Raw genomic sequence first — 24,915 nt, 5'->3', positions numbered from 1 at the left:
TTTTTGCTTTTTTTTTTTTATTTCAGGGGGTGTTGGAGGGGAGCCGGGTGGAGGAGTAAGGGGGGGCTGCGGATGGGGGGGGGGGGGGGGGGGGGGGTGGCTGCGGTGTTTAAGCTCGGCTCCGGCCTGTAGGGTTGGAGGGAGAGGGTTTTGCTGGCACGGGCTGGGGGGGGGGCAGGGATACTCGTCGCCCCACCCCCTCCTCCTCCCCTCCGCCCCCTTCTCAGCTCCAGCGGAAGGAGACGTGTCGCGGGCGGTCGCCGCCCTCCTTCACCAGCGGCTTGTGAAACTCCCGGCCGGCCCGCGAGTGGATGCTGGCCCAGCAGTACTCGCAGTAGTACTGCAGGCAGGTGACGTTGGCACAGAAGAAGGGGGCGAACTTCCCCCCGCAGCGCGCCCCCTGGCACTCGTCACACATCTGGTCGTCCAGGACGTACGGCTTCACCTCCACCTGGAAAGAGAGGGGAGCGAGAGGAGGCCCTGAGTTCTCCATCCTCCACGGACCAACGCTTTTCATGCACATGCGAAAACCTCCTTCAAGCCGGTGTGCAGCACATCGCCATGCAAGGCAACTTTCTAAAATAAGACCAGGAAGGAATGCTTCCATCCAACAGTGAAACGAGTTTGACCGCTAAGCCGGGAGATGAGAAATGAGAGCTCAGTCGCCATGGAGACGCCTCAGAGCACCAGCAGGCAGGGGCGGATGCTAACCTTGTTATAGCACGGCCACAAAATGAAAGGTTATTAAATCCTACAACAGCAGAGGACGTCCCTCTCGGCTAAACTCTGCATGGACTACAGTGCGAGTCCCCCTGCCGCTGAAGACCACGCCGACATGCCATTAAAAAACAATATCAACCGAGCAGACAGGAAGTTGACCACGGTGAACGAGCCTCTGTGTCCTATCATCAAGAGCCATTTGCAGCTAATGGAATTCTGGACGCCAATTGCTAGAAATGAGAAAATGAGACGGAAAAGTGGAAAAGACTTTCATTCCACACCCAGCCGACTGTTTAAGATGTGCAACCCTTCTGCAACGGACATAGATTCCATAAAGTGTTCATTTTCACAGACCCTTGTGGCCTGTATACACGTGTTATCAGCACCATTTGTAACCCCAGCCATAATAAAGCCCCCCTAGAGAAGAGGGTTGGGGTTAGCAGAGGCTCGGCCTCCTGGCTGACGACCAGTCTCTCTCGGTCACCATCGGCCCACGATGCAAACGGTCCGGCGAGCCTAAAATAACCTCCGTCTGCAGCACAGCCAGAGTGGACGTACATGTATACGGAGCTACTGTAATTAGAGCAACCCTACGCGTCTGCAACTTGAAACATCTGTCAGCACTCCGGCGGCTTGAGGCCGGGGCCGGGCCTTCGGCTCTAGTGCGGGCTGGTGCTCAGCGGAGTAGCATCAGCAACCTCCGGGCGCGGTGGAGACGTTGCTTTCTCTCAGGGGACGGACGCGGCGAGGGAAGCTCACCCTTTTGTCTATGTCGTTGTGCTGCAGCTGAACGAAGCGGGCGCTTATGGCGGCGATGTAGCTCTGCTGATTGGAGAAGGCCACGCGGCCGGCTCCCTTCGGGTACTTGAGTTCGGGGTCGGTGTCGATGCCGGCGTAGCAGACGCCTCCGTACAGCCGGTCCATGATCATGGCCAGCTCCACTGGAGGGGGAAAAAAAAAGATTCAACTTGATTGACGCTGATGCAAAAAAAAAAAAAATCCACCCTACTGCACTATTCATCAGGGCAGCAGTCTGAAACTGCTGGTATAATTAGTAGGGGTCACATTGCAGACCAGCCGGCGATGTTTATCCTAAGGACAGATAGGCCGAGCCTTCCATTACACCAGGAATTCTTTACTTGACGGCCACTTGGCCCGTTTCCTGGAAACCCAAGTAGAGGATTGGAGAACCTTCGTTACAGCCTCCAGGTTCTGTCCCCCGTGCCAGCCGACGCTACGAAGCCCACCTCATTTTTGTGGTGTTGCTGGGCCGCGAAAAAAAAAAAAAAAAAGACATCCCATTCCTTTTAGTAATTTACCTGCACGCAGGGGGCGCGGCACCCCACCTACAAAGATGGTCTTGCGGGGGTCTAGAGGCTGAGAGCCGTCCATGACGAAGTCACTGTCGCTCAGGTTCCAGGGACGGATCTGGACCTGCATGACAAAAGGAGCAGCGCCTTATATTAGAAGGCAAAGTATAAACAACTTTGCTCTATGGATGATGATGTTGATTATTTAGTCCACCATTCTTTAGTAAACTACTGCCATCGCATAAACATTCTGGGTCCTCAGAGGATGAATTGTAATGGTCCCCTGAGTTAATAATTTTGCATTTGTGCAATAACATGTCTCATTAGCCTCAACTGTGCTTTTTGTTTGCAACGTATTAACAAATATAAGCATGCTAACACGCCAAGATAACAGGATAAATATTATTTGGCACTTACTGGTTTGTCTTTGATGGTGGGACTGGACACACACAGGTAGAGCTTGCCGTCCTCCTCCATGCAGGCGTCGATCAAGGCCTGGACAGAAGTCTCTTCCTGGAAGAGAAGGAAGGCGTATCCTGGGGAGAAGTGCAAAAAGGGGGATTTTAGGGAAAGAAATGATACTAAATATATGTAAAACATACCCTGTGAACAACTTTATCCTATGCAATTTTTGTTTTCTTTCTACTTTTAAAAGTAGCAACCTCGTGACCGAGCCCCCAAACATTCTTTTTTGGGTAGAATTATTCACAGTTTCAGATAACTTTGCTTCCCTCTGTCCTCATTTGCCTCGGCCGCCTGCGCAAGACGCTCTGCAGCCGGCACCTCGCTGTCGGCGCTGCCTCAGATTAAATGGCTAAGAGTGCTCCACTTCCAAAGGAACCGTGCAAAATCGACCCAGCCTCGCGTATCTGCCCCCCGAGAGTGGGCTCAGGTAGAGAGTTTGGTGATGTCTTTGCTCGGGGTGAGGGCAATGCAGACACTCGGTGCTATTGAATTATTTAGCGTTGAGAGCAGAGACCTTATCCGAGGTCGGAGCTATTAAGCCGTTTTGGGAAAAAAAAAAAAGGGTACATCCATCACACACTCCTACATCTGTTGTACACCGAGAAAGGAGTTAATAATAACCAGATACTTGGCCTTACCAGACAAAAGGTGAATGTGTTTATATATGAATATATGTAACCGTGAAAAAGCAGCATATGGTAATGCTTACAGGCGTCTTTCTGTGGGTTTTAAATTTTGAGTGCATTGCTGTGGGAGTGTTAGCAGAAGCCAAGCACCACCTGTGGCACCCATGAGTCAGGGGAATATGAGCTGCCGCCAGAGCGGAGCAAGTGGGACTTAGAAGCACGCATAAGTGGAGGCAATTATGCATGCAGGCCCAGAGTTTACTCGGTCTCACATCTTCGTCTGTAGCAGCCTCTCTCTAGACTACTACAGTCACATGTTCCCCTTGAGAAGCCCGTCTCGCACTCTGACGCTCTGATGCAGACAAATGCACACCAGTGCAAAGAGCAATGTGCAACTGTCAGGCTTCAATGTCGGGCAGAGGAGGGAAAGGAGGGATGGGGGCATGCGCTGCTGGGCTGTGGACAAAATGCATTGAGCATTAAAAAGGTGGAGTGGAAAACAAGCAGGCGTGAGTGGCGCGTGTCCCCTACGTCACTCCCAGCGAGGTGACGAGCGTCTTCCTGACATTTGCGTCACAGTGCAGCACATGAAGCGTCATTGTCACGACCTGACGACTTCATTGGATTAGATCTTAGATATTCAGTTAATTTATTAGTGGATACAATAATAATTGGTGGATAGTAAAAGAAAAATATTGTGGTTTTGGCTCTGGGAGAATGTACAGCTAAAGGACTTCTGGCTGCGGAAAAAAGCAAAAATATTTGTTTGCGTAGCCAAACTGAACTCAAGAATGTGCTCAGCTCGAGCCACACATCCACAGCTCTGCACGGGATATTCATTTAATTTAGTGCCAACATAACTAAGAAATAAAGGTATTTACAGCGTGAAATAAAAACTGATCACCGTAATTACCTCATTTTATAGCCTGCTCGGTGCCTCACAGGGCCACCCATGTCAATTCATGTGGCAACAAGAGGATAAAAAAGTATTAAAATAAAGGCAACAACAATAGTAACAAAAGAAAAGGCTGTGGGAACGCAGAAGCAGGTTCGTGATGGCAACACAATAACCATCTACGTGTCCCTTTGGGATTAATATCAGATGTTTAGCATACACACTGTTGAGTAATAGTTTGCGGATACTAATTAAACGTTTTTAGCCGTTGCATTCATCAGCCTTGTAGAGTCAAATGACCTCGGCTGATAAACCCCTGCGGGGCTGCAATCTCTTCCCTGGTAACGAGCTGGACCACGATGGGCAAGACATTACATGTGCACGATGCCAAACTAATTGCTTCAAGTGACTCGCTTAATATCAGTATTATTGTGATCGGTCAACGCAGAGCCACATCCCCTCTGGACCAGCCACAAAAAACAACAACAACACACAATTAGACTCGACTTGGAGGATTTTGTGCTTCGTCATCGTTCTCTCTGCGCCGCGTCATCACACGACATAAGACCCCTGTCTCTGTGTCGCTGGGTTATATAAAGGGGGGGTTTGTCATCGGGAGAAATCACGTGGTTTAGCACAGACCCCCCCCCCCCCCTCGAGAAAAACAACTGCAGTCTTGCACACACACCCAACAACGACATAGAGCATGAAAAGGCAGCGCTAGCCAGCAGCTCATGCAGTCTGGAGGAGGGAACAACGTGTTCCGTGACCCAGGGCAGGAGAGAGAGAGGGAGAGGGAGAGCAGGGGGAAGGAAAGGAGGGGGAGAGGAGTGAGACAAACGGAAAGATAGGGGAGAAAAGTGAGAAAAAAGTAGGCCGAGAAGGATAGAAGGAAGGTGAACGAGTGTGAAAACACACAGGAGGGCACGAGGAGCAGGAGACGAGTCTTTTCCATGAGCTGCAATGGGTTTCACTGTGAAAGAAACAAAAAGGCCCCGTGTTCACTTCTATGGCATCCCGAGGACATTTATAAGACGCCTTACTTTAAGGCAGACCTAATGTCTTTAATAAAGATTAAAGACAAAACATACTTTTACAATCCCAGAACTAGCCCTCTCAGTTTAAAAGAAACTGCATTACAGTTCAATTTTTGACAACATAATGTCCCCCATCCTCTACTTTTGCCCCATCACAATCAATAGCCTGAATGACACTGAAACTCCCCGTGGTCACATAGTAGAACAAACACGGGCCAGATTCCACTAGGCTCTAATGTCGCTTTAATGCTCTCATATTTAGTCTGAAATGTGCTGCGGATCTGTCTTTTTCCATCAGCTTTGCGCAGTGCAGAGGCTTACACCGCAGGAGAAAGGCGCAGATCTGCAGTGGCTCGTGCCCGAGATTTATTGGGCTTTGCTCCTGAGCTCCCAGCGCTGTCCGGGGAGGAAGGGAATACATACACCCGCGGCATTTTCCGGCCTAAGAGCGCTGTTTGGAGTCAAACAGAGTGCCTTGCGGGTTACGAAGACAAACCGCCGACTTACAGAAATCGGTCCTGTCCCGGGGGACCAGCCGCTTGACTCGTGAGGGGAGAGACGGTCCCCTCAACATCAATCTGTGGACTAATAAAGACCCTAAGTGCAATTTCTGTGGCATACCTACCAATAGCATTACGCTAGGCTTTATTCATCAATGGAATAGTGTGACATTTTTGGAAACAGAAGAGATACTTTTGTTCCATATTTTCAATATGAAGCTAGCTTAGCATAGTTGGCCGCCTTGAAACAGGGGAAACAACTGTGGCCCGTCTCTGTTCAAAGGAAATGACTGTTATCAGTTCTTATAAAGCTCAGTAAATTGTATCCCTATAGTTAGCAAGCTGTTACAACATTTCCCGTCTTTATGCTAAGCTAACCAGCTGACGATGGTAGCTTCATACTAACCATGCAGATATAATACTATGCATTACGCATTTTACCTTTAATGGAATAGTTTGACATGTTGGGGATAACATGTTCACTCTCTAGACCCTTTTTATTTTGGATTTTAAATTTGAAACCAGCTAGCTTAGCATAGCATTAAGATTGGATACAGGGAAAAGAAGTATGGCTACGTCCAGAGGCAACAACATCTGGTTAACAGTTCCTCAAAACCTCACTAATTGACATGTTAGAGATCGCTAGCTTTTCCGTTGTTTTCAGTCTTTATGCTAAGCTAATTTGCTGCTGACGGTAGATTATTTACTGTAAAGACATGAGTGGCATCGATCCGCTCGGCCAACTTACGTAAATGAGAGGAATGCACGTAAATGATCCCTTTAAGCACTTTCCACAGATACGAGGTTTCAGAGTTCAAAGCAGAGCAACACCGGGCAAATGAACCCACATGGTCTTGATGGTCTAGAAATACCCCGCTGGGTGAAAGCAATGCATTGCTAGCTGCCTAATGCTAGCTGGTACTTCACTTCATCCACGTACCACATTGCTACCCAATTCTCTCCATTACCTCATTAACTGGATGTTGTGTTGACTTTGTTAAAATCCAACCCACAAAGAATAGACACAATGTGCATCTCTCTGGATTTAATAGCGGCATTGAAATCTAAGTGTGTCTTTTCCCCACTTTCATTTGTATCTATAGATACACAGACATGTTTGTCCGTGTACGTGTTTGAAACAAATCCGCCACTCACTGTCAGAGAAACCTGGATGGAGGCAAGAGAGCAAAACCTCCAAAAAGGAGGTTTCACGGATGGCGTAGATGATGGATGAAGCCAACCGAGCGTGAGGTGGAGAGAAATCGGCAGGGGGCTGTCTGCCACAAAATGTAAATAGACCGAATGCTGTCAGCAGAAGGATAAGGTGGCTTGGGAGGATGGATGTAGGGAGACACAAACATCTGCTTTCCTAATAACAAACAGGCCCTCGAGGCTCTGGAGCAATTGGAAAGCAGTCAGAGTAGAGAAATCGACTGTCACAAATCATATCAATTAAAAAAAATAACAATTTACTCACTGGATATAATCCCTGCGTAAAAATTGAGGCCGCAGTATTGCAGTAAGATGCAATACACTGATCCGCTGCCACTGCAGCCAGGACTTTGCTTCATTCTTGTTACATGAAGGAAATTTAGGCCCTACGACAACATCTAATATTGCAGGCAGGGGTCAAAAGCAATCTTCAGTCTTAACCTTCTGATGCCTTCAACCGAACCACTGTTATTACAGCATGACGTGGGCATTAGCATTCGTAGCAGTTTATAGCTCCCAGGCTGCGGCGGAATGACACCCCCTCCTCTCCCCCCCGATCACAGAGAGAAATAGCTCCATCACATTTTAAGCTCATTGGCAACAGGGAGGGTGTGGGGAGCAAATTGACCATATCTTGTCAGGCCTCTTTTTTTAAATGCACTTCAAAAGGGCAGGGAAGCGCCATTTCATATTGTTCCCTGGTATAATTTAAAGCGGCGTTAAATACTTTGTTATCACTTGGGGCCATTGGATCAGGCTGCTAATCTTCTCATAAATGCTACAGGGGAAAGTTGCCTGCTTACACACCAGCAGACACAATATATCATGAGTATTCATTTTAGGTTTCTGACCACAAGTGCATTATTTCTTTTAGCTCAGTTTTGGTCTTCACCATATCCTGAAAGAAATATTAGGCTCTTTAGCAATTTAATGCTCTGCTGCGTTCCCTGGTTAGTTGCGGACTTTCTGTTATTAGATGCGGGTCAGGTAGTACACAGCAGTATACAGTAAGTACACCAGAGCTTTTATGCTGAAAGCATCTGCACGCTGCAACTGGAAACAAGCTTAATAAGAGATGTGAGAATGAGCCAATTCATTAAAAGTTAAAAGCCCCCCAAAATATAACTCTTCCCTTTAGACCTTCAATGTCTTTGTATGCATTGTATTGCATTGGGGAAAGTTAGCTAATCCCCATTCCTACTCCCTCCATGGTTCTCTGTCCACGCGTCCTCGCCTGCTCCCGAAGTGGGACTAAGCCACGATATGAGTCACCCATAAACCAAAATGCTTTGGTAACTGCACAGACACACATCTAATGTGAAGCAGAATGGAAAGTGACAACCGTCTTCCGTCCGGGCCGAGCTCGTCGGGACGTTTAACACGGGGAGAGGCCGACCCCTTGGCAAGTATTTCCCATCTGTAATTCCGCCGCCACGCAGTCGTTTCGACTGTAGCACACACTCACAAACACACGTGCAGATGTGCAAACCGCCCTGACGCTACTAGTGCCAAGTACTCCGTCACCAGGCACCTGACCATGCTCCCTTGCCAGTTCATATGGAGAGTGTGTTATAAACAGGATATTTTAGGTTTTTTAAGTTTCCTTTTCATTTTTGGAGTGGAGGGGGGGTATAGAAATTTGCGTGCAAGATCAATTCCAAACAGACCACTGGTTCCATGTGTCTCCGCCCCTCACATGGCGGCGTCTCATACATTCCCCTAAAAGGATGCTGCATTTTTCCTACTGGCTTTGGATATTAGTAGTCGAGCCTTTTCAAAATAATCCTCCCGAACTAAAAAAAAAAAAAAAAAAAGAAGAGATTTTGAAAAATGAGAGTGGAGAAACTGGCAGAGACTTCAGCAGGTCCTCCAGATGCAGCGTATTACCATCTGCCTATGGAATGTCAGTTATTTCCAGAGCGTCTTTAATAGATTTCCTAATATGATACACAGCAGCTCCCGGGCCAGAAAAGGGTGATGTGGAGGTTTGGAAAAGGGGGCTGCTGTTCTGATCACCTGCTGTAAAACCACACTCCAAAAGGCTGGGCAGGACAGAGGGACGCCTCCACGCTCCTCAGCTACTCATTCAAGCAAACACTTCTCGGGCTCGGAACTCTTGGTGGTCAGTTACGGAGTCATTATATACTGCGTGTGGGTTTCTGGGAGAAAACTACATGGGGCTGCTCAGATAAACACACACCTCCACGCTGGCCCAGCCGGGGCCACAGAATTCTGGGTAACACAACTCCAATATTGCAATGCACCCAGGTGCTATTTATTGGTGTAGACCTTATTGACAGATGGGAAAATAACACGGATTATGCTCTGAGAATCTGTTGTTACCTTTAGGTGGGAAGTAGGATTTGCTCTCGGCTTTGTGGGGCCAGTCGACCACCAGGTGCCCATAGCGACGGAAACTGTTGGTGATTTCATCTGGAAAATATCAAAAAAGACAAGAAGAAAATGACTTAAATGTTGCTTTCATGACACGATAGCGAACCTTCATGGAGTTTGCGTATGCCGGAGCCACGCGCAGATTTGAGACCTCCACAGGTTTCTATTTTGTGCTTTCCCACCGCGGTGGTAGCCACTCCATTAAACAGGAGCGCAGGCTGGGCACCTCCAGTCCGCTCTGGGCCGACTCGTGCTGTGGCAACTCATGAATTTTTCAGCCGGCTAAGGGCACGTAATGCATCATGCGCTGGTGCAACGGCGCAGACACACGCAACAGTAAACACTTCATATTAACGGTGAACTCCAGAAACTATTACAGGTCACAGGCGTAACACCAGAGGGAAATCAAAACAGGGAAAACACACACCAAAACAGTGAAACGGTATGAAAATACACAGATTGTGGGGCTCCAAAAAAAGCAACAACAAAAAACGTAAACCTCTATGAACATTTCCCCGAGGCGTATAAAAGCCAAAGTCGGTGTGATCTGACTCTGGCTGGGACAACAAATTACATTTTCACTTGACGACATGCAAGGCCCCGTCTTGGGGGCAGAGCCCTCCGTTTCCGATCTTTGTGCTAAGCTAAGCTAACGACTGCCCGCAGCAGCTTCATATTTGATGCACACATATAAAAGGGGGTTTCAATCGTCTTTCTCAGCGAGAAAGAGGATTAGAGTATTACTTAAATGTTTCCCTAACTATTCCTTTACTTTGATAACTTCTGATAAAATCTGTTCTTTGGTTGCTGAGAACGAGCCTGAAGTATATGAGAACGGTTCCTTTGTTTACCTTCATCAATGTCAGGGGGGAGGCCTCCGACAAAGACCTTCCTAGAGTAGCGCTCCATCCTCTCCCCGTTCTGACAGCGGGTGGGCGAGTTCAGGCCCGGGGTCAAGGAGGGGTCGCCGTGACCGTCGTCAAGGAAACCGTCTTCAAAGGGGAAGAGACAGGAGCGACCTGGCCGGAGAGGGGAAGAGAAGGACACCAGGAAGGCAGACGGGGGAAAGACAGAGTGGTGTGAAGTAGAAGAAAACAAACAAACAAACAAACAAACAAACAAGGGAGGGTGTGAGAGATGAATGAATGAATTCATCACATCTGGAAACCTTTACTGTGGCAGAATAAGTTTTAGTTCACGCTCAGAATTCTGACTAAAGTCCGTCCATCAACAAAATCAGATGATCGTCTGTTTGTGTGCACTTTATTTTTAACTTTTTATTTTTAATTTAAATTCCCGTTGTCCTATCTGTCTTGTTGTCCATTGTCTTGTCTGATGTTATGCACCAACCATAGTCAACCAAGTCAAATTCCTTAATAAATGTCCTGATTCCTGAGGGACTGTTGATACAGTATTCTCTCCTCGTCGGACAGATCCCACCTGTGGAGTCAAGTCCAAATGTCGCCTGCAGTGGAACCGCATGGGTCTGTCGTTCTTTAGCAGGGTTGATAAATGTTGTTAGCTATTACATTTTTTACACCTTTCTCTCTACTACGTCGGGGAACACACGCAGTAAGTACGGCAACCTCACAAATGTCACACAGTCGCTTTCCTCCTCGCTGAGGAAAGAGAGAATTAGTGGGGGGGGGGAAAAAACAGAAGCAGGTGAAGTTAGAGATAAGCCACGTCTGAAGCAAGCGTTTGTGCCGCTCTGATGACGAATCCCTTCTGAGTCAGAGTCTTGAAACCCCCCAAAATGATCATGTTACAGAATTTGAAAGCATCTGGTAGCAGCATTGCTGATGCAGTCGAGATGAAATCCCTAATGTCGATTCAGATTGTTGTTTTGTTTACACACCACAGACATCACAGGTCACAGGTCAAGCGCCGACTCAGAAGGGAAAGAAAAGACAACTGGCAACCAGATTATTTTAAATTTTTAACTCCTCTCACCACACAAAGACAGATTTGGGGGACCTATGCCCTGTGTTGATTCAAATGCACAACAAGAAAAATTGGGTGTCAAAGTGAATCTGACTTCATTCAATCACAGCACAGACAATAGCAGATATTCCCCCCGGCCCCCCCGGCCCACCCGCAGCCCCAGAGAAAGACAGAGGCCGGCATGGCAGGCAGAACCCCAGAGAAAGTGCCACACGTTACCTCTTCTGCGGCCATAGCTCCGGGCTGCTTGTCAGCACAGTGGGGGGAAGGTGGGGGGGTAAACACGAGGAGAGGCGGAGAGGGTTGGGGCAGGAACAGGGGGAGGAAAGAGATACAGAGACATGGGTTTTGGTGGAAATAAACCAAAAAAAGGCCAGGAACATCTCTAAGGCAACGGAGAAACCACAGATGGCCACGCCTAAGCTTTGGCAACGGGAGGAGAGCGATTATCACGGCAGTCCTCCGTAAACCTGCTGCACCTGCGTTGGCAAAGAAACACTCATGCACATGCTGTGGGAGTGGAGCGCCATGGGCGAGGGGTAGTTACGGAAAATGTTTTAGATATTTAGGGGCATATCGCGACGCCCCACAGACCAGGATCGTAATCTTGGATTAATGAGCCCACAAGTAGCTGGCGCTCATGATTGCCTTCTGTCAATTTGTCCATAAATGAGGCCATAGAGCAGAGTGCATGCAGGACCGAGGGCCGTGCAGGTTAGTCATTATCATGGCCTCGGTGGAATATTAAAACGCTGCTCTCGGGCCAGCTACGGCAGGCCAGGTGCGAGTGGAAACTTCCCACAGCGGAGAAGAAGGGTAGCAGCTCTAAAAGAGGGAGGATGGGAGGCAGGCAGAAAGGGAAAGTCGGGAGAGCGAGGCTTCAATGTCGGGGGCCAAACCGATCGGAATCTACGGCGAGGCGAAGGGACAGCTTCTATCTAATCATCTAATATCTGAATCATTTCTCTCTCATCTCTTGTGTTACAGTAGCAGTGACTACATGGGAGTCTTAAGAAATAATTAGAACTGCTTTTCCCAGAGCTTTTAACCACATTTCACAGTCCTCTCCGAAGCCCCATGAATACTGAGCAACCGCCATCTGCTGAAGACCATGAGAGCTGTTTTGCTTCATTCTTTTTGTCAAGAGGAGCTACATTGTTCCCTGTTAAGGTCCAGTTGTTTGCTTTCTGCTCATCACGGTCTTCTCGCCGTATAAAACCACCTGTTATCACACGATTAGATTTTCACTAATTAGCTTGCTTGAAGACAAATGAGCCATTTCCGTGACAATCATGCAAACGCCATCTGGAAAGACTGCAATATTTAATTGGAAGCTCAGTATCACTACGAGTACATCAAGGTGAACTCCTACTGCTTTCTCCCCATGTAATACCGCCTGTTATCCCTTGGCAGCACATCTATCGGTAGGCCTCAGCAAACTCCACTAACTGAGAAGATCTTAATGTGCGAGATCAAAAACACTGCCTCTTGTTTCAGGAGTGATGTCGTTTCTACGCTGCGAAACCTTCCCACCTCACGCTCAATGTGATTCAGCCGTGCTTAGAATGCAAGCAACCCGCGAGGCAAAATGTGCCGTAAGATCCTCCAAACGCATCGGTCATAAAGCAGACCCATCGCCTCAAAAACCAATATGGGCCTTTTCATTGTGAGAGCCCCATTGTGTGACTGGCCCCTCTGGCTTCTCTCGGGGAATATATTGTCTCTGAGCCTCTTCTTCTCTCTTGCTATGTTTTCATTAAAAAAAGATCTGTTTCTCCAATCCTCCCCCCCTAACCCCTCCACCAAATAAAACCTGGGCCGCCGCTCGGCAGCATTGCCCTCTCGCCGCCTGGCCTCAGCAGAAACAAAGTCACCTGGCAACCCGGGAAAAGTGAAGAAAACGGTGCGTGGGAAACCGTCACAGGACGAGAGCGCTTTTGAAAGAGATTCCTTTGGGCACGATGAGTTTGAGGATCCCCGCTCTGCTCGGCTTCAAAGCCTCAGACACTTCCATTAAGCTCTCAGGTTAGCACCACCAATAAATCGGACTAAAGGACCTCCGCTTACCAACTCTTTTATTGACATCCTTTCTTCACCACTTCAAGTGCTAAACCCAGCCGCAGAAAGCAGGCGCCCTTACAAGTTCTCGCATTGGAGAGCCTCGGAGCTAATGGGACGAGATGAAGGAGAAACACTTTGGAGTTTAAAGCACAGCTTCCCTGTCTACAACCGTCGCCGGCTACGGCAGGTAGAGACGCTCCTGAAGGACTTGGAAGATCTGGGCCCATCTCAAGAGTTTCCTATTCCCATGACACAACCGCTTCACGTCCATCTGGGACACGTTTTCCTCGGATACGCGCGATGAAGAGCGGAGGAAACGGGGGGCTTCGCTGATTCGGTCTGATCCTCAGTCGGTCCAGACGACCGTATTTTTGTCAGGTTTGAATCAAAAAGATGACAAACACGATTATCCCCTTAGAACTGGGAACCATGTTGGGCCTGAAGACCATGGCCCAAAGGAACATGAGCGTCTAGGAGACTAATAAATGACGTCCCTAAGCACATTCACCAGCTAAAGAGCACTCGGAATGGCGGGCCTGATAAACCTTGTGGCATCCATGTAGTCACATGTGGGAATAAAGAGCGGATTTATGCCTCTGGCTCGTCTCCCGTCGTTGGCTGGCGGGACACCGGGGAAGGGGGGGGGGGGGGGGGGGGGTCTAGATTTACATGCAGGGGTATTTTTGGAAGTGCTATTCACAGGTCATGTAGGCTTTGCCCCTGTGCTTGGAGGTCTCTCCTAGGTTTATGGTGTCAGGGAATAGAGACATGAGCTAAGGGGTAGCCAAATGGGCTTTGGGCGTACAACGGTTAAAAAACAACAAAAAGCTACTGCAGTAGTTCTTTATTTATGGAGTGACAAAATAAGATTTGCCTTGCTTCTTTCAATTTGCTGATTTCCTTCGGAACATGTAGGCATTCAAGATATTTCACACTTTTCACATAGGTGTCTCCATTTAAACAAATGTATCAGTACAACTGAGACGATTGATGAACTCCAGAGAGAGAATAAGATGATGGGCAGAACATTGAAATTTGACTTACCGTTCAGTGGCATTATGTGCTCTGCTCCAGGATGATGAAAGTTCAGGCCCATGCGTCCTGTCCAAGAAAGCAAAAAGAGAAAAGATTTCACAAAATGGGGAAAAACACGTAAATCAGTGATAAAAGACGCCATATTTCCATTCTACAGCAACGGCAAAACACCAACCATGAAGAAATGTTCAACATCAAAGGAATACACGCCAAATTTACTGATGATACAATGGCACAAAGGACGAACAGACAGCAGCAAAAGAAATGGTATTCTTTGTTGTCGCACATCTCATACACACAAATACTCACACACATAGAAACGCACTAAAAAATATATTCTTTTTTAGGCTCCAGATTGAAAGTCTGAGATAAAAGAATGTATTATTTGATACTGTGACGGGAGTGGGATCCAAAACTATTGTTTAAAAAATGGTCTTTAAGGTCTTTAAGGAGCTAAATGTTTGAGGTTGAACGTACAACATTTTGGGGGGGGAATAGGAGTTTTTATGAAATACTGTATGCATCAACAGAAACAAAAATATCATAAAATGAGAAATCCCCAAATGCTCATAGTAAGGAAAAACTTTTAGTTATAATTTTATTATAAGCGACACACTTCCATTGAAACACCAGTGAGCCTCAGTGTTGTTCCTTCATTGCATTCAATATACACACATTGGAGTTTATTTGGATCCAAATTGATTCCACCATATGTACAGACGCAAGCGCCCACGCACATGCAGCTATATGGCTAGGAATTTATCACAGCGCGCATTCGGTTGCGGTGGCAACGTGTGCCTGTTGGAAGGGCCCATCTGTCAGTGCTTTACGGATAGAGGGTACGGTGTGGGACAACAAACAGGACGTCTTCCTGGTTACCATCGTCCAATATGCAGAGGCGACGACAAGACAAATCGGGCACTTGAGCCGACGCAGAAACAGCCTACGCCGCTCAGCAGTCTCAATGTCAACATCTTTTGCGGTTGCAGCCGCAGAGCCACACCCTTGATCCCGGACCACTTAAAATTGGGGCCCTGTGTCAAAATCCGCCTACAGAAAGCTTTTTACTTAACAAGCATGCGGCGTGCCAAGAGTCATTTAGGAAAGGCAAGGTGAAGCAACTCATTCAATCTGTTACACGTCAATATTTGGCAAATGCGCAGCCTTTGCGTGCCTGCGACGCCAACACCGGGGGGCTGGTTAGGACTTGGGGTTAAGGGGGTTAAATGCAACCGAGATGATCTTGCTTGGTGTGTGCTTCTCCATGCGTAACGTGGACTTTGAGTGGCGTGTTGCAAGCTACTGTGTCGCAAACAAGGGGAGACGTCGACAGTTTCCCAATTTGGCCGCAGAACACGGACAGTGGGGGGCGGGAAAAGAAGATGCGCAAACAAGAGTGGAAAACTAGGGGCGACACCTGGTTGAAAAACCATAGTGGAAGGGTAGGGGGGGGCAACCACCCTGCAGCGGCCACAGATGTGGATTCCCTCACTCCTCTCAGCCAGCCGCCAGAACCCAGGCAACAGTAGGGCTCGAGGGCAAATGGAGTGCAACAAGTCCATACATTGACATACAAGCGTTTGTTTAGACACGTGCGCCCAGTCTCACATTATCTTTACTCTCTCCGACTTATCGTCAAACCAGATGTACCCAATGTGGGGAGGGGGAGGGGTCCAGCGTTGCGTCCTGCCACGGAGGGGTTTTTAACTCTCTTATCGTGTGTATTGGTAATTGTGTGGGTGGACTGTTTGTTAGTCTTCCGACCAAATTACAGCTTTAAAGGCCAAACGTCTGACCGAGTCCCGTACGGCTGGGGAGCAGACAGTGCCCCTCGACCTAGTTGCTTTTGGTTGAGCAAAAGGGAGGAATCCATAAAATCCCTCGGAAACTAGGACAGTTCAAGAGTCACAGCCGTGGCTCGTCTTATCGGAGGGCAAAAACCACACTGTGGTCTGAGCTCGCCTTTCGATCAACATTAGACATTTGGGGAGGGGGTTGACAGAGGGGGACAGTTGTCCTAAAGCCTGAAAATAGCTCTGGGGATGCGTCATCTGCTTCCCCCCCCCGAGAGTTGAGTGGCAGGTCCTCAGTGGCCCCCCAAAGTTAATGCTGATGCCGCTGCTGTCCTGGTGACATATCCTCGCAGAGAGCCTGAGCTATTCTCAAGCTGCCCTCGGTGGTCGCATAGCGACACGTCTGCTCAGGAAACACGCCATCCGCTTCCGTACGCGGATCCAACAGTACCTCGCCTTTTCACGTGGTCTGTCAGTCTGCGCAGACTGGACGGGGAGCTTGCCGTCAACACTTTGGTACAAATAGGAGGACGAGTAGGGGAAGGATTAGCTGGACATAGCCAGTGGCTATTAATATGGGGTTTAAATGTTTCATTATGGGGAGCATGTTAAGCCAAATAAGGTTGCACGCAACATCAGCTGCATAATTTAAAGGGCTGTCAAAAAAAATATATATATATCCAGCATCAATGGCTATTAACAGCTAAAAGACAGTTAAAAGACTAGACAGCGAAGAAGAAGGCTTGCTCATAATTACATTAATAACACAACTGAGTTGCTGATCCTTACCAAAAACCGCATCCACCATTGTGTTGGACAACCAGCGGTGCACAGGTTTTCAGAAATCAGTCAAGGAAAACAGGATTGGGACCTTTGAAAAGACCTCTTCAAAGTTACACGAGTTGTGCGCCTCTCTGAGGAACCCCAACGGCGGCCCTCCTGAAGCTGTTCTTGAGCACTACGGTCCCTCCGTTCCACGTTTCAGCGCTCATGAATACACGACTCCCCCCCCCCCGATTACACATCTAGGAGAAAGCCCCAGGAGAAAATATGAGAGCGGAAAAAGGGCGCCCCAAAGTTCTAATGCCACAAAAGCTTTCAGTTCACACTGCTGCAACAGAAAAGAAGGGATGACAACACCGACCGAGGGGCATGCGTATGGCAGACAGCCGACAGCCGACTGAGTGTGTTGGATGTTTCTGTAAGAACCTGGCGAGAGAGCTATTTGTGTGTCTCGGTCTGTCAGAATAGGCCACTTCTTCTCCTTTTATACTCGCGCCAGCTGAACTCAACAACCCTCGGCATGACAGTTACAACCGGTCCAAAGTTCCTTCTCTCTGTCAAGCCGAAACATGAAAAACGATTTGAAATGAAGTTGCAGTATGAAAACGCGAATGGTTGAGGCATATTTCCAGAAGCGAATTCCCAAATTTATATAATAGTAATGTAGTATTTCCAGAATGGGGTTAAGCCGGACGTGCAGAAAAGGCAATTGTTTCAATTGTATTTCATGCCCTGTTGGATCTTGACTGAGCACAGTTTTAATAGACGAAACATGTCCAGGCTTGTTTTGTTGCCTCCACTAGATTAAGCTCAGTCATGCTTAACGGAGTCATGCATGTTCCCCCTTAACAATGCAAAGCCCTCTGACAGCATAGTTGATCAGAGGCATGGAGGGATTAACCTTTAACACCAGCAACAAACACATCATCTTATCTCAATACATCCGGCTGTTTAAAGTACAGGACGCAGGTGTTAAATGAACTATGATGGTTGAAGAGTTGAGAGGGAGATTCCACCTCCTTGACCTAATTTTTAAAAAATTGACCTTTTACCTCAGGTCAAGCTGCGATGACACCTCTACGTACATGAACCAAGACAAAAGATGCCGTCCTTCTCTTAGAAACAAACATGATGTTAGAGGTGCTGGCAGAGACAAAGGTAGTGTTTTTTCTTGCTCAAAGCTAAAGTTTTATGTAAAACCATTATACTTTAGCTTCACAGGAGACCTTTACACCAATCAGAGTGAGACGTTTGGGCTATGAAAAGTCAAAAAAAGAGGACAAGATAAGGAGATCTATTCCTTCTGATCATCGAAGCACCTTCCCACTGTTCTGAACTACTACACGTGTCATTCTTGTTACCATGTTGACATTTATACTCTTATTCTATGCTCTCGTTGACAAGTGAACAAAGTGAAACAGCACCGACAGTAGAGCTCCCTCAACTACCGACATTGACGGCTCCTTCTACCTGTTACAGCATTACTGTATACGTAAGGTTGACAGTTGGTAGTACAAGTTAGTTCTTTGATGAAAGGGTTCACAACATGGTCTGTGGATTAGTAACATTAGAAGTAATGTATTAAATGTATTATTTTGGTGTATTTCCCAATTCACACCAAAACAATCTAGATGATCCACAGCAAAGGAAAAATTACATATTTTTGATTTTGGGCAGAATTTTAAAAAGAACTTTAAATTTGCATTAAGGGTGACAAAGTTTTAAAAGTCACACTCACAAACACAAATTGTAACTGATGCATGAGTAAGATTATGTGAGTCAGACCAGCTGAGTCAATGTGTGTGTGTGTGTGTGTGTCTGTGTGTGTAGAGACTTTGTGGGTAGGACGGGATCTACGCCCAGCTTCTATGAAGATTTAAGGGACTTAACACTTTTGAGCATCTCAAATGTTAGTGGCAACATTGATGTGGTGTGTGTGTGTGTGTCTATGTTTATAAGTGTGTATGTAGGTGTGTGCGTGTGGGGAGTGGCATGGAAGATGCAGACACAGTGTCATGGGCGAAAGAGTGTGTGACGGGAGAGCGCTTAGCATGGAATGTCACAGTTGATATGCATGTCAGAAACAATTTGGATATGGGTTGCCTGTGTGCGTGTGTGTGTGTGTGTATGTGTGTGTGTGTGTGTGTGAGACCATTTCAGCAGCAGCAGGGGTGGTGGACGTTGTCAAACTGCCAGTGTTTTTCCAGGCCAAGGGGAGAATCTCTGGTGTGTGTTTTTGTGTGTTTGTGTGCTCTCCACATGTGAGTTCAGCTGACCGAGTCCAGGTACTACATGCAGACTAATGCGTGTGTGTGCGTTTGTGTGTTGCCACAAAAACGACCCGTTTGTTCAGGGCTTTTAGAAAGTTTTAGAGGTTTGACAGTATAAAGTGTCTTGCTCGCCAACAACACACACACACACACACACACACACACACACACACCTTTGAAGCGGACTCTTCCACAAACAAGTGCTAAGAAAAGAAACTGGTTGAATCGAGAAGCCGCGCCCTCCTCCCTGTTTTGACAGAGAGAGGGAGGGGTGTTGGTGGGGTCACCCCCCGCTTCCTCACCCCACCGATTTATATCTGAATCATGGTACAAGTGCTTTTCTTTTTTTAAAGACAAACACAGGAACACACACAAGGACTGGTAAAACAACCATTCCAGTCACATTGTTTTATAGGGCTAATAATAATAATAAATAATTTTACATTTTGGCCCGGGGAGCAATTGGTGGTTGGGTGTGTTGCTCAGGGACACTCAAACCGCTAACACGGCGGTTCCCAGCGCACCCGCTCTACCCAAGCGCCACCGTCAACCCGCTAACCACCAGCATGATAGCAGTACCAACAAAGCACTTATACATTGTATAAGTAATACCTTGCAGTACCTTGAATGCTTCATTTGATGCTTGCATGTAAGAATTTGGTAGCATGAAATGCCACGCCAGCTGTTGGGTTGCATAGCCATGCTCCTCCTGTACCACAGCACGCTGGTTTGGATTAACCCCTGCCTTTGCAACCGACCAAACCCGACAAGTACTGCCAACTACTTAAAAATACAAAATTTGTCATATTTGCCCCAACTCTTCAAGAAGTGACAGTAGATGAAGGATGACTGGAATGGACCGAACTGGACCTGACCTGACCTCCAAGATTTACACAACAAAGTGGGCCAGCTATTTGGGGTCAGGAGGCAAAAATTCTTCCCCGGAGTGCAGAGCTTGTAGTAGAAGTCCTGGTCTACAGGGACCTCCCAATTTGAAAAATCTGTTGCTCTCCATACCTGCTCCGTCTCCACTGTGTTTGGATAAACAAATCACTGGGGAAGCCCTGCAGGATATTACGATACCTTCCCACTGAGGTTAGCTCGGGCCAGGAAGACCATTGCGCCCCAACAATGCTCTCTGAGCACGAGATCTGGCAAACAAGACTCCACGCATGATGAAACTACATGCTCTGCTCATTATATTTCTCCCCCACCAATCGTTCCATTGCTGAGGTGGGAAGATGGAGGTGGCATAACAACCTTACACCCGACCTGAGAGGGCCCCATCTGGAACACTTGATCCAGAGCTTTTACAGCCGGCCCGTGATCTGTTCTACGAAAACATTAGCTTAGAAAGGTCTGACATACGTTGGACGGCCTTGGAAGGGTTTGAAGATATTTGATATCTGATGGCTATTTTATGATTTCAGAAATGCTCTAAAGTTACAAGGAGGTAAAACGTAAAGGTAATGTAGCGTGAAGTCCTTTAAGGTTGAATCTGGTTGAATCACTGACTGGATTCTGAATCTATGGCAGGTCATGGCATGTCCAGGCCAACAAGTACAGTCAACAAATACAGTATAGGCCTTGTGACATTTTCATGCAATCCACTGATTTCAATGTGATGTAACCGGTAAAGAAGAAGAAAGGGAGAAAGATAATGCTATTAGCGAGTAAGACCACCCGAGTGCATTTTGCAGCACACCTGGTCTAAAACATGCAACTAAACACACACACACACAATTTTGCAGGTAAGGCTCATAATGTTATTAATTAATTAAAAAGAATTAGTCAAAAAAAAAGAACATTATCCGAGAGTCAAGAGATTGGCAAATAGAGCAAAAGAAAAACAAATGCACTAAGAGATGACATATGCTCAGGAAGCAAAAATAAAAATACGGTAAGCATGGACGTATGAATATTCCTAACCTGCAAAATGATTCCTCCATATAATATCAGCGATAGTCATTGGTGGGCCACCGGCAGGGTGTGGTTTACCTTTGTCATGGTCAGTCCTTATCATATCCATTAAGGAACTCTCCAAAGAGTGCAAGCTAAAAGCATCAAAGGGCCGATTCCGGTCCTGCAAAACAGCAAAACAGGAAGAGGGTTAGGATTGTATATCATACACAAAGTATTGAAGGTTATGAGGAAAAGAGTAATTACGTACCAGAACTTAAATGCAATGAATGAATATGTTTCATGTGGAGTTAATACGCAATGCTTAGTGTGATAAAACAATAAAGTGCAAGAAAAAACAGTGAGAGGCTGAATCAAATGTTTCCCAAATCTTCCCCAAATAATCAGAATCACCAACATAGTGGAGAAAACCTTGTATGAATAAAATGGGCTTCAAAAAAAACCTGGCAAAACTTTGCCCTGCTGTTGAAATTCTGGCTGGTTGCTCATTTTGCTCAAAGGCAAATACTTGCAACAACAGCATGTACCAACAGCTCTCCACTCTTAGCTGGTATATACTAATATCAATTAAAGATTTGAGACTAGAACAAGTTTTACCAGTAAAAGCAGGGAAATTGGTGTCATCCCTAAGAATGATGGTAAATGTAAAGAAGACATGAGTCTTAACTTTGAGCCTTTACATATCAATAAGTTACAATGAAATCCCTGATAGGAATTAGCCAGAGGAGACACATCTGTCAGGGCGGGTTTATCATTTAGTACAGAGGTTTAGAGTACAGGCAAATTGAATCTATAACAGCTACTCCAGGGGCTTTCTCCGTTTTGACATGTTGATCAATTATTCGGCTGAAGAGGACCCATTAAAGCTGTAGGAGACTAATAGGAGTTTTGTCCCTATATTTGTTAATTATTAGATGAATGAATCAGAAATGAAAAAGACCAACAATTTGATAATCAATTGTTTCAAATGTTCTGCTTTTAGATTTTCAAATGTGAAGATGTGGGCCTTTACAGTCCTCTATAATAACAGGTTAACTAGACTGTTGGTACAACAAAACAAGTAATTTAAAAAAAAGATCTCTAGGCCTCCGGTTACCTATTTTGTAGACCAAGGGATTGATCAAGAACACATCCTTCATCAAGAAAAGATGAATCTCAAGCAGAAGCCCCAGATGCAAAAAAACTAAACAAACTCCTCTGCATGTGAAGGCCAAAGGAGGAAGCACCGGCATGTATTTTCTCTGGTTATTTTATTAAACCTCTCTAAACTAATTCCCTGCTCTGCCTGAGCGGCCGTGTCCGGGTGCCCGGGCCCCGGGGCCACATTGTTTGCACACCACAGCTTTTGTTGCCCATTCGGCTGAGCATTCAAAAGCGTTATTCCCTCCACTCTGAGCCCGACAGCGCCACGTAGATAAAAATCTGCCCACTTGGTACAAACGGTAAACACTTGAAATGCTGAGCTTTTAGTTCCCCCCCCCCCCCACACACACACACACACTGTGGACGAGAACAGTGACGGGGGGGGGGTCGGGTGCTCAAGTGACCTAAAGAGATCATATCCTCTATACAAAGGTCTCCAACAGTCTTCACCGTTTAAGGATCGTAAAGTGTAGTATCTCAACTTCACTGGAGCTCATCCTGCTTCGTTGCATTGGAGCCCGATTGTCTGCGAGGGGGGGGGGGGGGGGGGGGGCGTGATGAGAAACAGACTGAATACCTGTTGCTAATGAGTTTAGTCTGCTCAGTAGGGAAACGTCTAAGGCTGCCAGATGCAGAGGCAGCGGGGTGAAAATATCATCGATTGCCTTCTCCCTTTCGCAGCCGTCCAAGTCCCATCTGCAAATTCACCCATCACATATGAAGGCAAAGCAACGTCAAGATCCGAGAGCACAGATCATCAAACATACGCGAGCGAAAGTCGGTCTCGAGCGAGCAGAAGTCACGTGACAGCGTTGGCTCAGTTTCACTTCAGTGAAGGGGACACTTGGCATTTGGCTGCCCGACCTTGCATCTTGGTGATAACTCTCCTACAATTATATGTGTAATTGCTAAACGTCTAAGTGTGAATTACAGGCAGGGTGACATTGCTGATGTCTCCAACCCTTGTCAGATGGCGATCATATGTACAGACTGCATGTTTACTTCCTGTCAGCTGAAGCGGTTCGCATACACCGATCGCATACCGTTTATAAGTACAAGTGATTTTTAAAGCATTAAAACCTGCTTTATAATAATGTCCGACTGCCTCAATGCGTTACATTTAAAACAGAATTCAATGACCAAAAGCAGAAAATGTTTCCACTTTAAAAAGGCTGCTTCCAGCTAGTTTTTGCAAAGTGAAGAGGCCCTTTCTCTCCCTCGATTAACCATTTCAAATCTAACTGGCACATCGGAGAGTGAAGTAAGGTCACTTCAACCCCAATGTTTTATCTGGACACACTTGACCACACCAGAGTGGATGACTGTTCTTCATCCCTGTTATTTACCAGAGTTTCACATCAGCAAACATACAGCATACAACTCGTGGCCCCCTGACCTTGTCTCCCAGTGCCGTGAGCAGAGGCAAGAGGAAACAGATCGAGGCACTCAGCAGACGTGTAATAAAGCCTCCGGAGGCCGAAGTGACACACACACAATCATTATCTCCTCAAAAGGCTACACGTTTCAAGGCAGTTGGAATTTCACACTGCGCCGGACTGCGTTGTGTCTGCACATGTACGCCTCTCAGCACTAACTTTGATCGGGTGAAGGGCCGGGAATTCAGCTGGCTTTTTGTGTGTTGGCTTGTTTGTAAGACAGCGTGACTACACATTGTCTGGGAGGATTAAATAACCCTTTTTCTAACTAGAGATATCTTGCCGTAAAGCTACTCAGTGGTTATTTTCTAGTATAAGAACAATTTGTATGCTAATTAATTAACTATTAGCATCAGGTGACTCACATGCAGAAACACGCCCATATATTAGTGTCGGCACATTTTTTGAAACTCATAGGAGCTTATTATTGTTTATTCTTTGTGTAAAGGCAAATAGACAACAAAAACCTCCCTCTACTTTCAGAGTTCGACACTATATCAATATCATAATTTATAGCCATTTCAATCCTCAATCAAAGCCGCGCCCCTTTTCTGATCCCAAGCCAATCACCATCCACGTATGGACGTTGCCTTCAGGTACTGTCCAATAATCCATTGTGTATTCTTTCTAAAAAATAATCTCAACAATCTTTTGTTTTAATTTACTCTATCGTATTTTATAAAACACATTATTGAAAACAATAACTTATTCCTCATCACAGGGGCGAGCTGGTAATCCAGTGTTTACCACCGGGTCCGCTCAATGTGCATTGGGAAGGTTACGAGCAGGACCTGAACGCGTCACGTCTCTCTTTCGCCCCACTGGCACAGCGAGGTTAACCGTTTAGTGCAGCGTGTCGTGCACCGCGACTATTTCTAGGACCGACTCGTTACGTCTGGCCCTGAAACGAGTAAAAATAGCAATGACCGATAGTTGTTGCTTCAAGAACTCGCTGTCTCATTCGATTATTTTGACCTTCACCGCTCAATATGTCAGAAGAGAAGCCGGGCTGAAGTGTTTACTCTCGCCGGCAGCTGAATACTGAGTTACAGAAATCAATTCAACGAGCTCCTCCGAAGGCTTAAAACCCTTTAACCAGCGGCTGTGCACAAAATGACAACGTGTATGACTGATGCCATGAAAAGATTTTTGGGAATTGCTACTTTTACAGTCGACTGTGCCACCGACTCAATCACTATAATCAATGCACCAATGAATCAATGGTTCCAATGAGTTCAGGGTGACCTTAGGGAGATCTAAATTAGTTTCCCTCTGATATATAAATATACTATCGAAAATCATCTATACTTGATGGGTGGACCAAAAGGGTAAAACTGGCACGTCAAAGGGGTAAACATTTAAAGCAGTAGA

General features: G+C 46.5%; 1 protein-coding gene across 12 annotated transcripts in view; it reads right to left on the bottom strand.

Moving 5' to 3' along the window:
- cpeb3 (cytoplasmic polyadenylation element binding protein 3) overlaps window positions 1–24,915 on the bottom strand; it is a 29,019-nt gene continuing 4,104 nt past the window's right edge. For 4 of the 12 annotated variants that reach the window (XM_078104563.1, XM_078104565.1, XM_078104567.1 and 1 more), the window contains 9 exons: window positions 20,975–21,128; window positions 14,209–14,265; window positions 11,323–11,346; window positions 10,011–10,178; window positions 9,109–9,198; window positions 2,448–2,566; window positions 2,040–2,154; window positions 1,480–1,661; window positions 1–451 (listed from right to left, as the gene is read on the bottom strand). In XM_078104563.1, coding sequence (XP_077960689.1) covers window positions 224–451; window positions 1,480–1,661; window positions 2,040–2,154; window positions 2,448–2,566; window positions 9,109–9,198; window positions 10,011–10,178; window positions 11,323–11,346; window positions 14,209–14,265; window positions 20,975–21,128 — 1,137 coding nt within the window. In that variant the 3' untranslated portion in view covers window positions 1–223. The remainder of the gene's footprint in view (window positions 452–1,479; window positions 1,662–2,039; window positions 2,155–2,447; window positions 2,567–9,108; window positions 9,199–10,010; window positions 10,179–11,322; window positions 11,347–14,208; window positions 14,266–20,974; window positions 21,129–24,915) is intronic. The other 8 variants (XM_040178075.2, XM_078104570.1, XM_078104571.1 and 5 more) reach the window with 3 other exon arrangements.

This window comes from Gasterosteus aculeatus, chromosome 6 (assembly GCF_964276395.1).
Source record: "Gasterosteus aculeatus chromosome 6, fGasAcu3.hap1.1, whole genome shotgun sequence".
Lineage (NCBI taxonomy): Eukaryota > Metazoa > Chordata > Actinopteri > Perciformes > Gasterosteidae > Gasterosteus > Gasterosteus aculeatus.
This window is presented reverse-complemented; position numbering and strand designations above follow the sequence as displayed.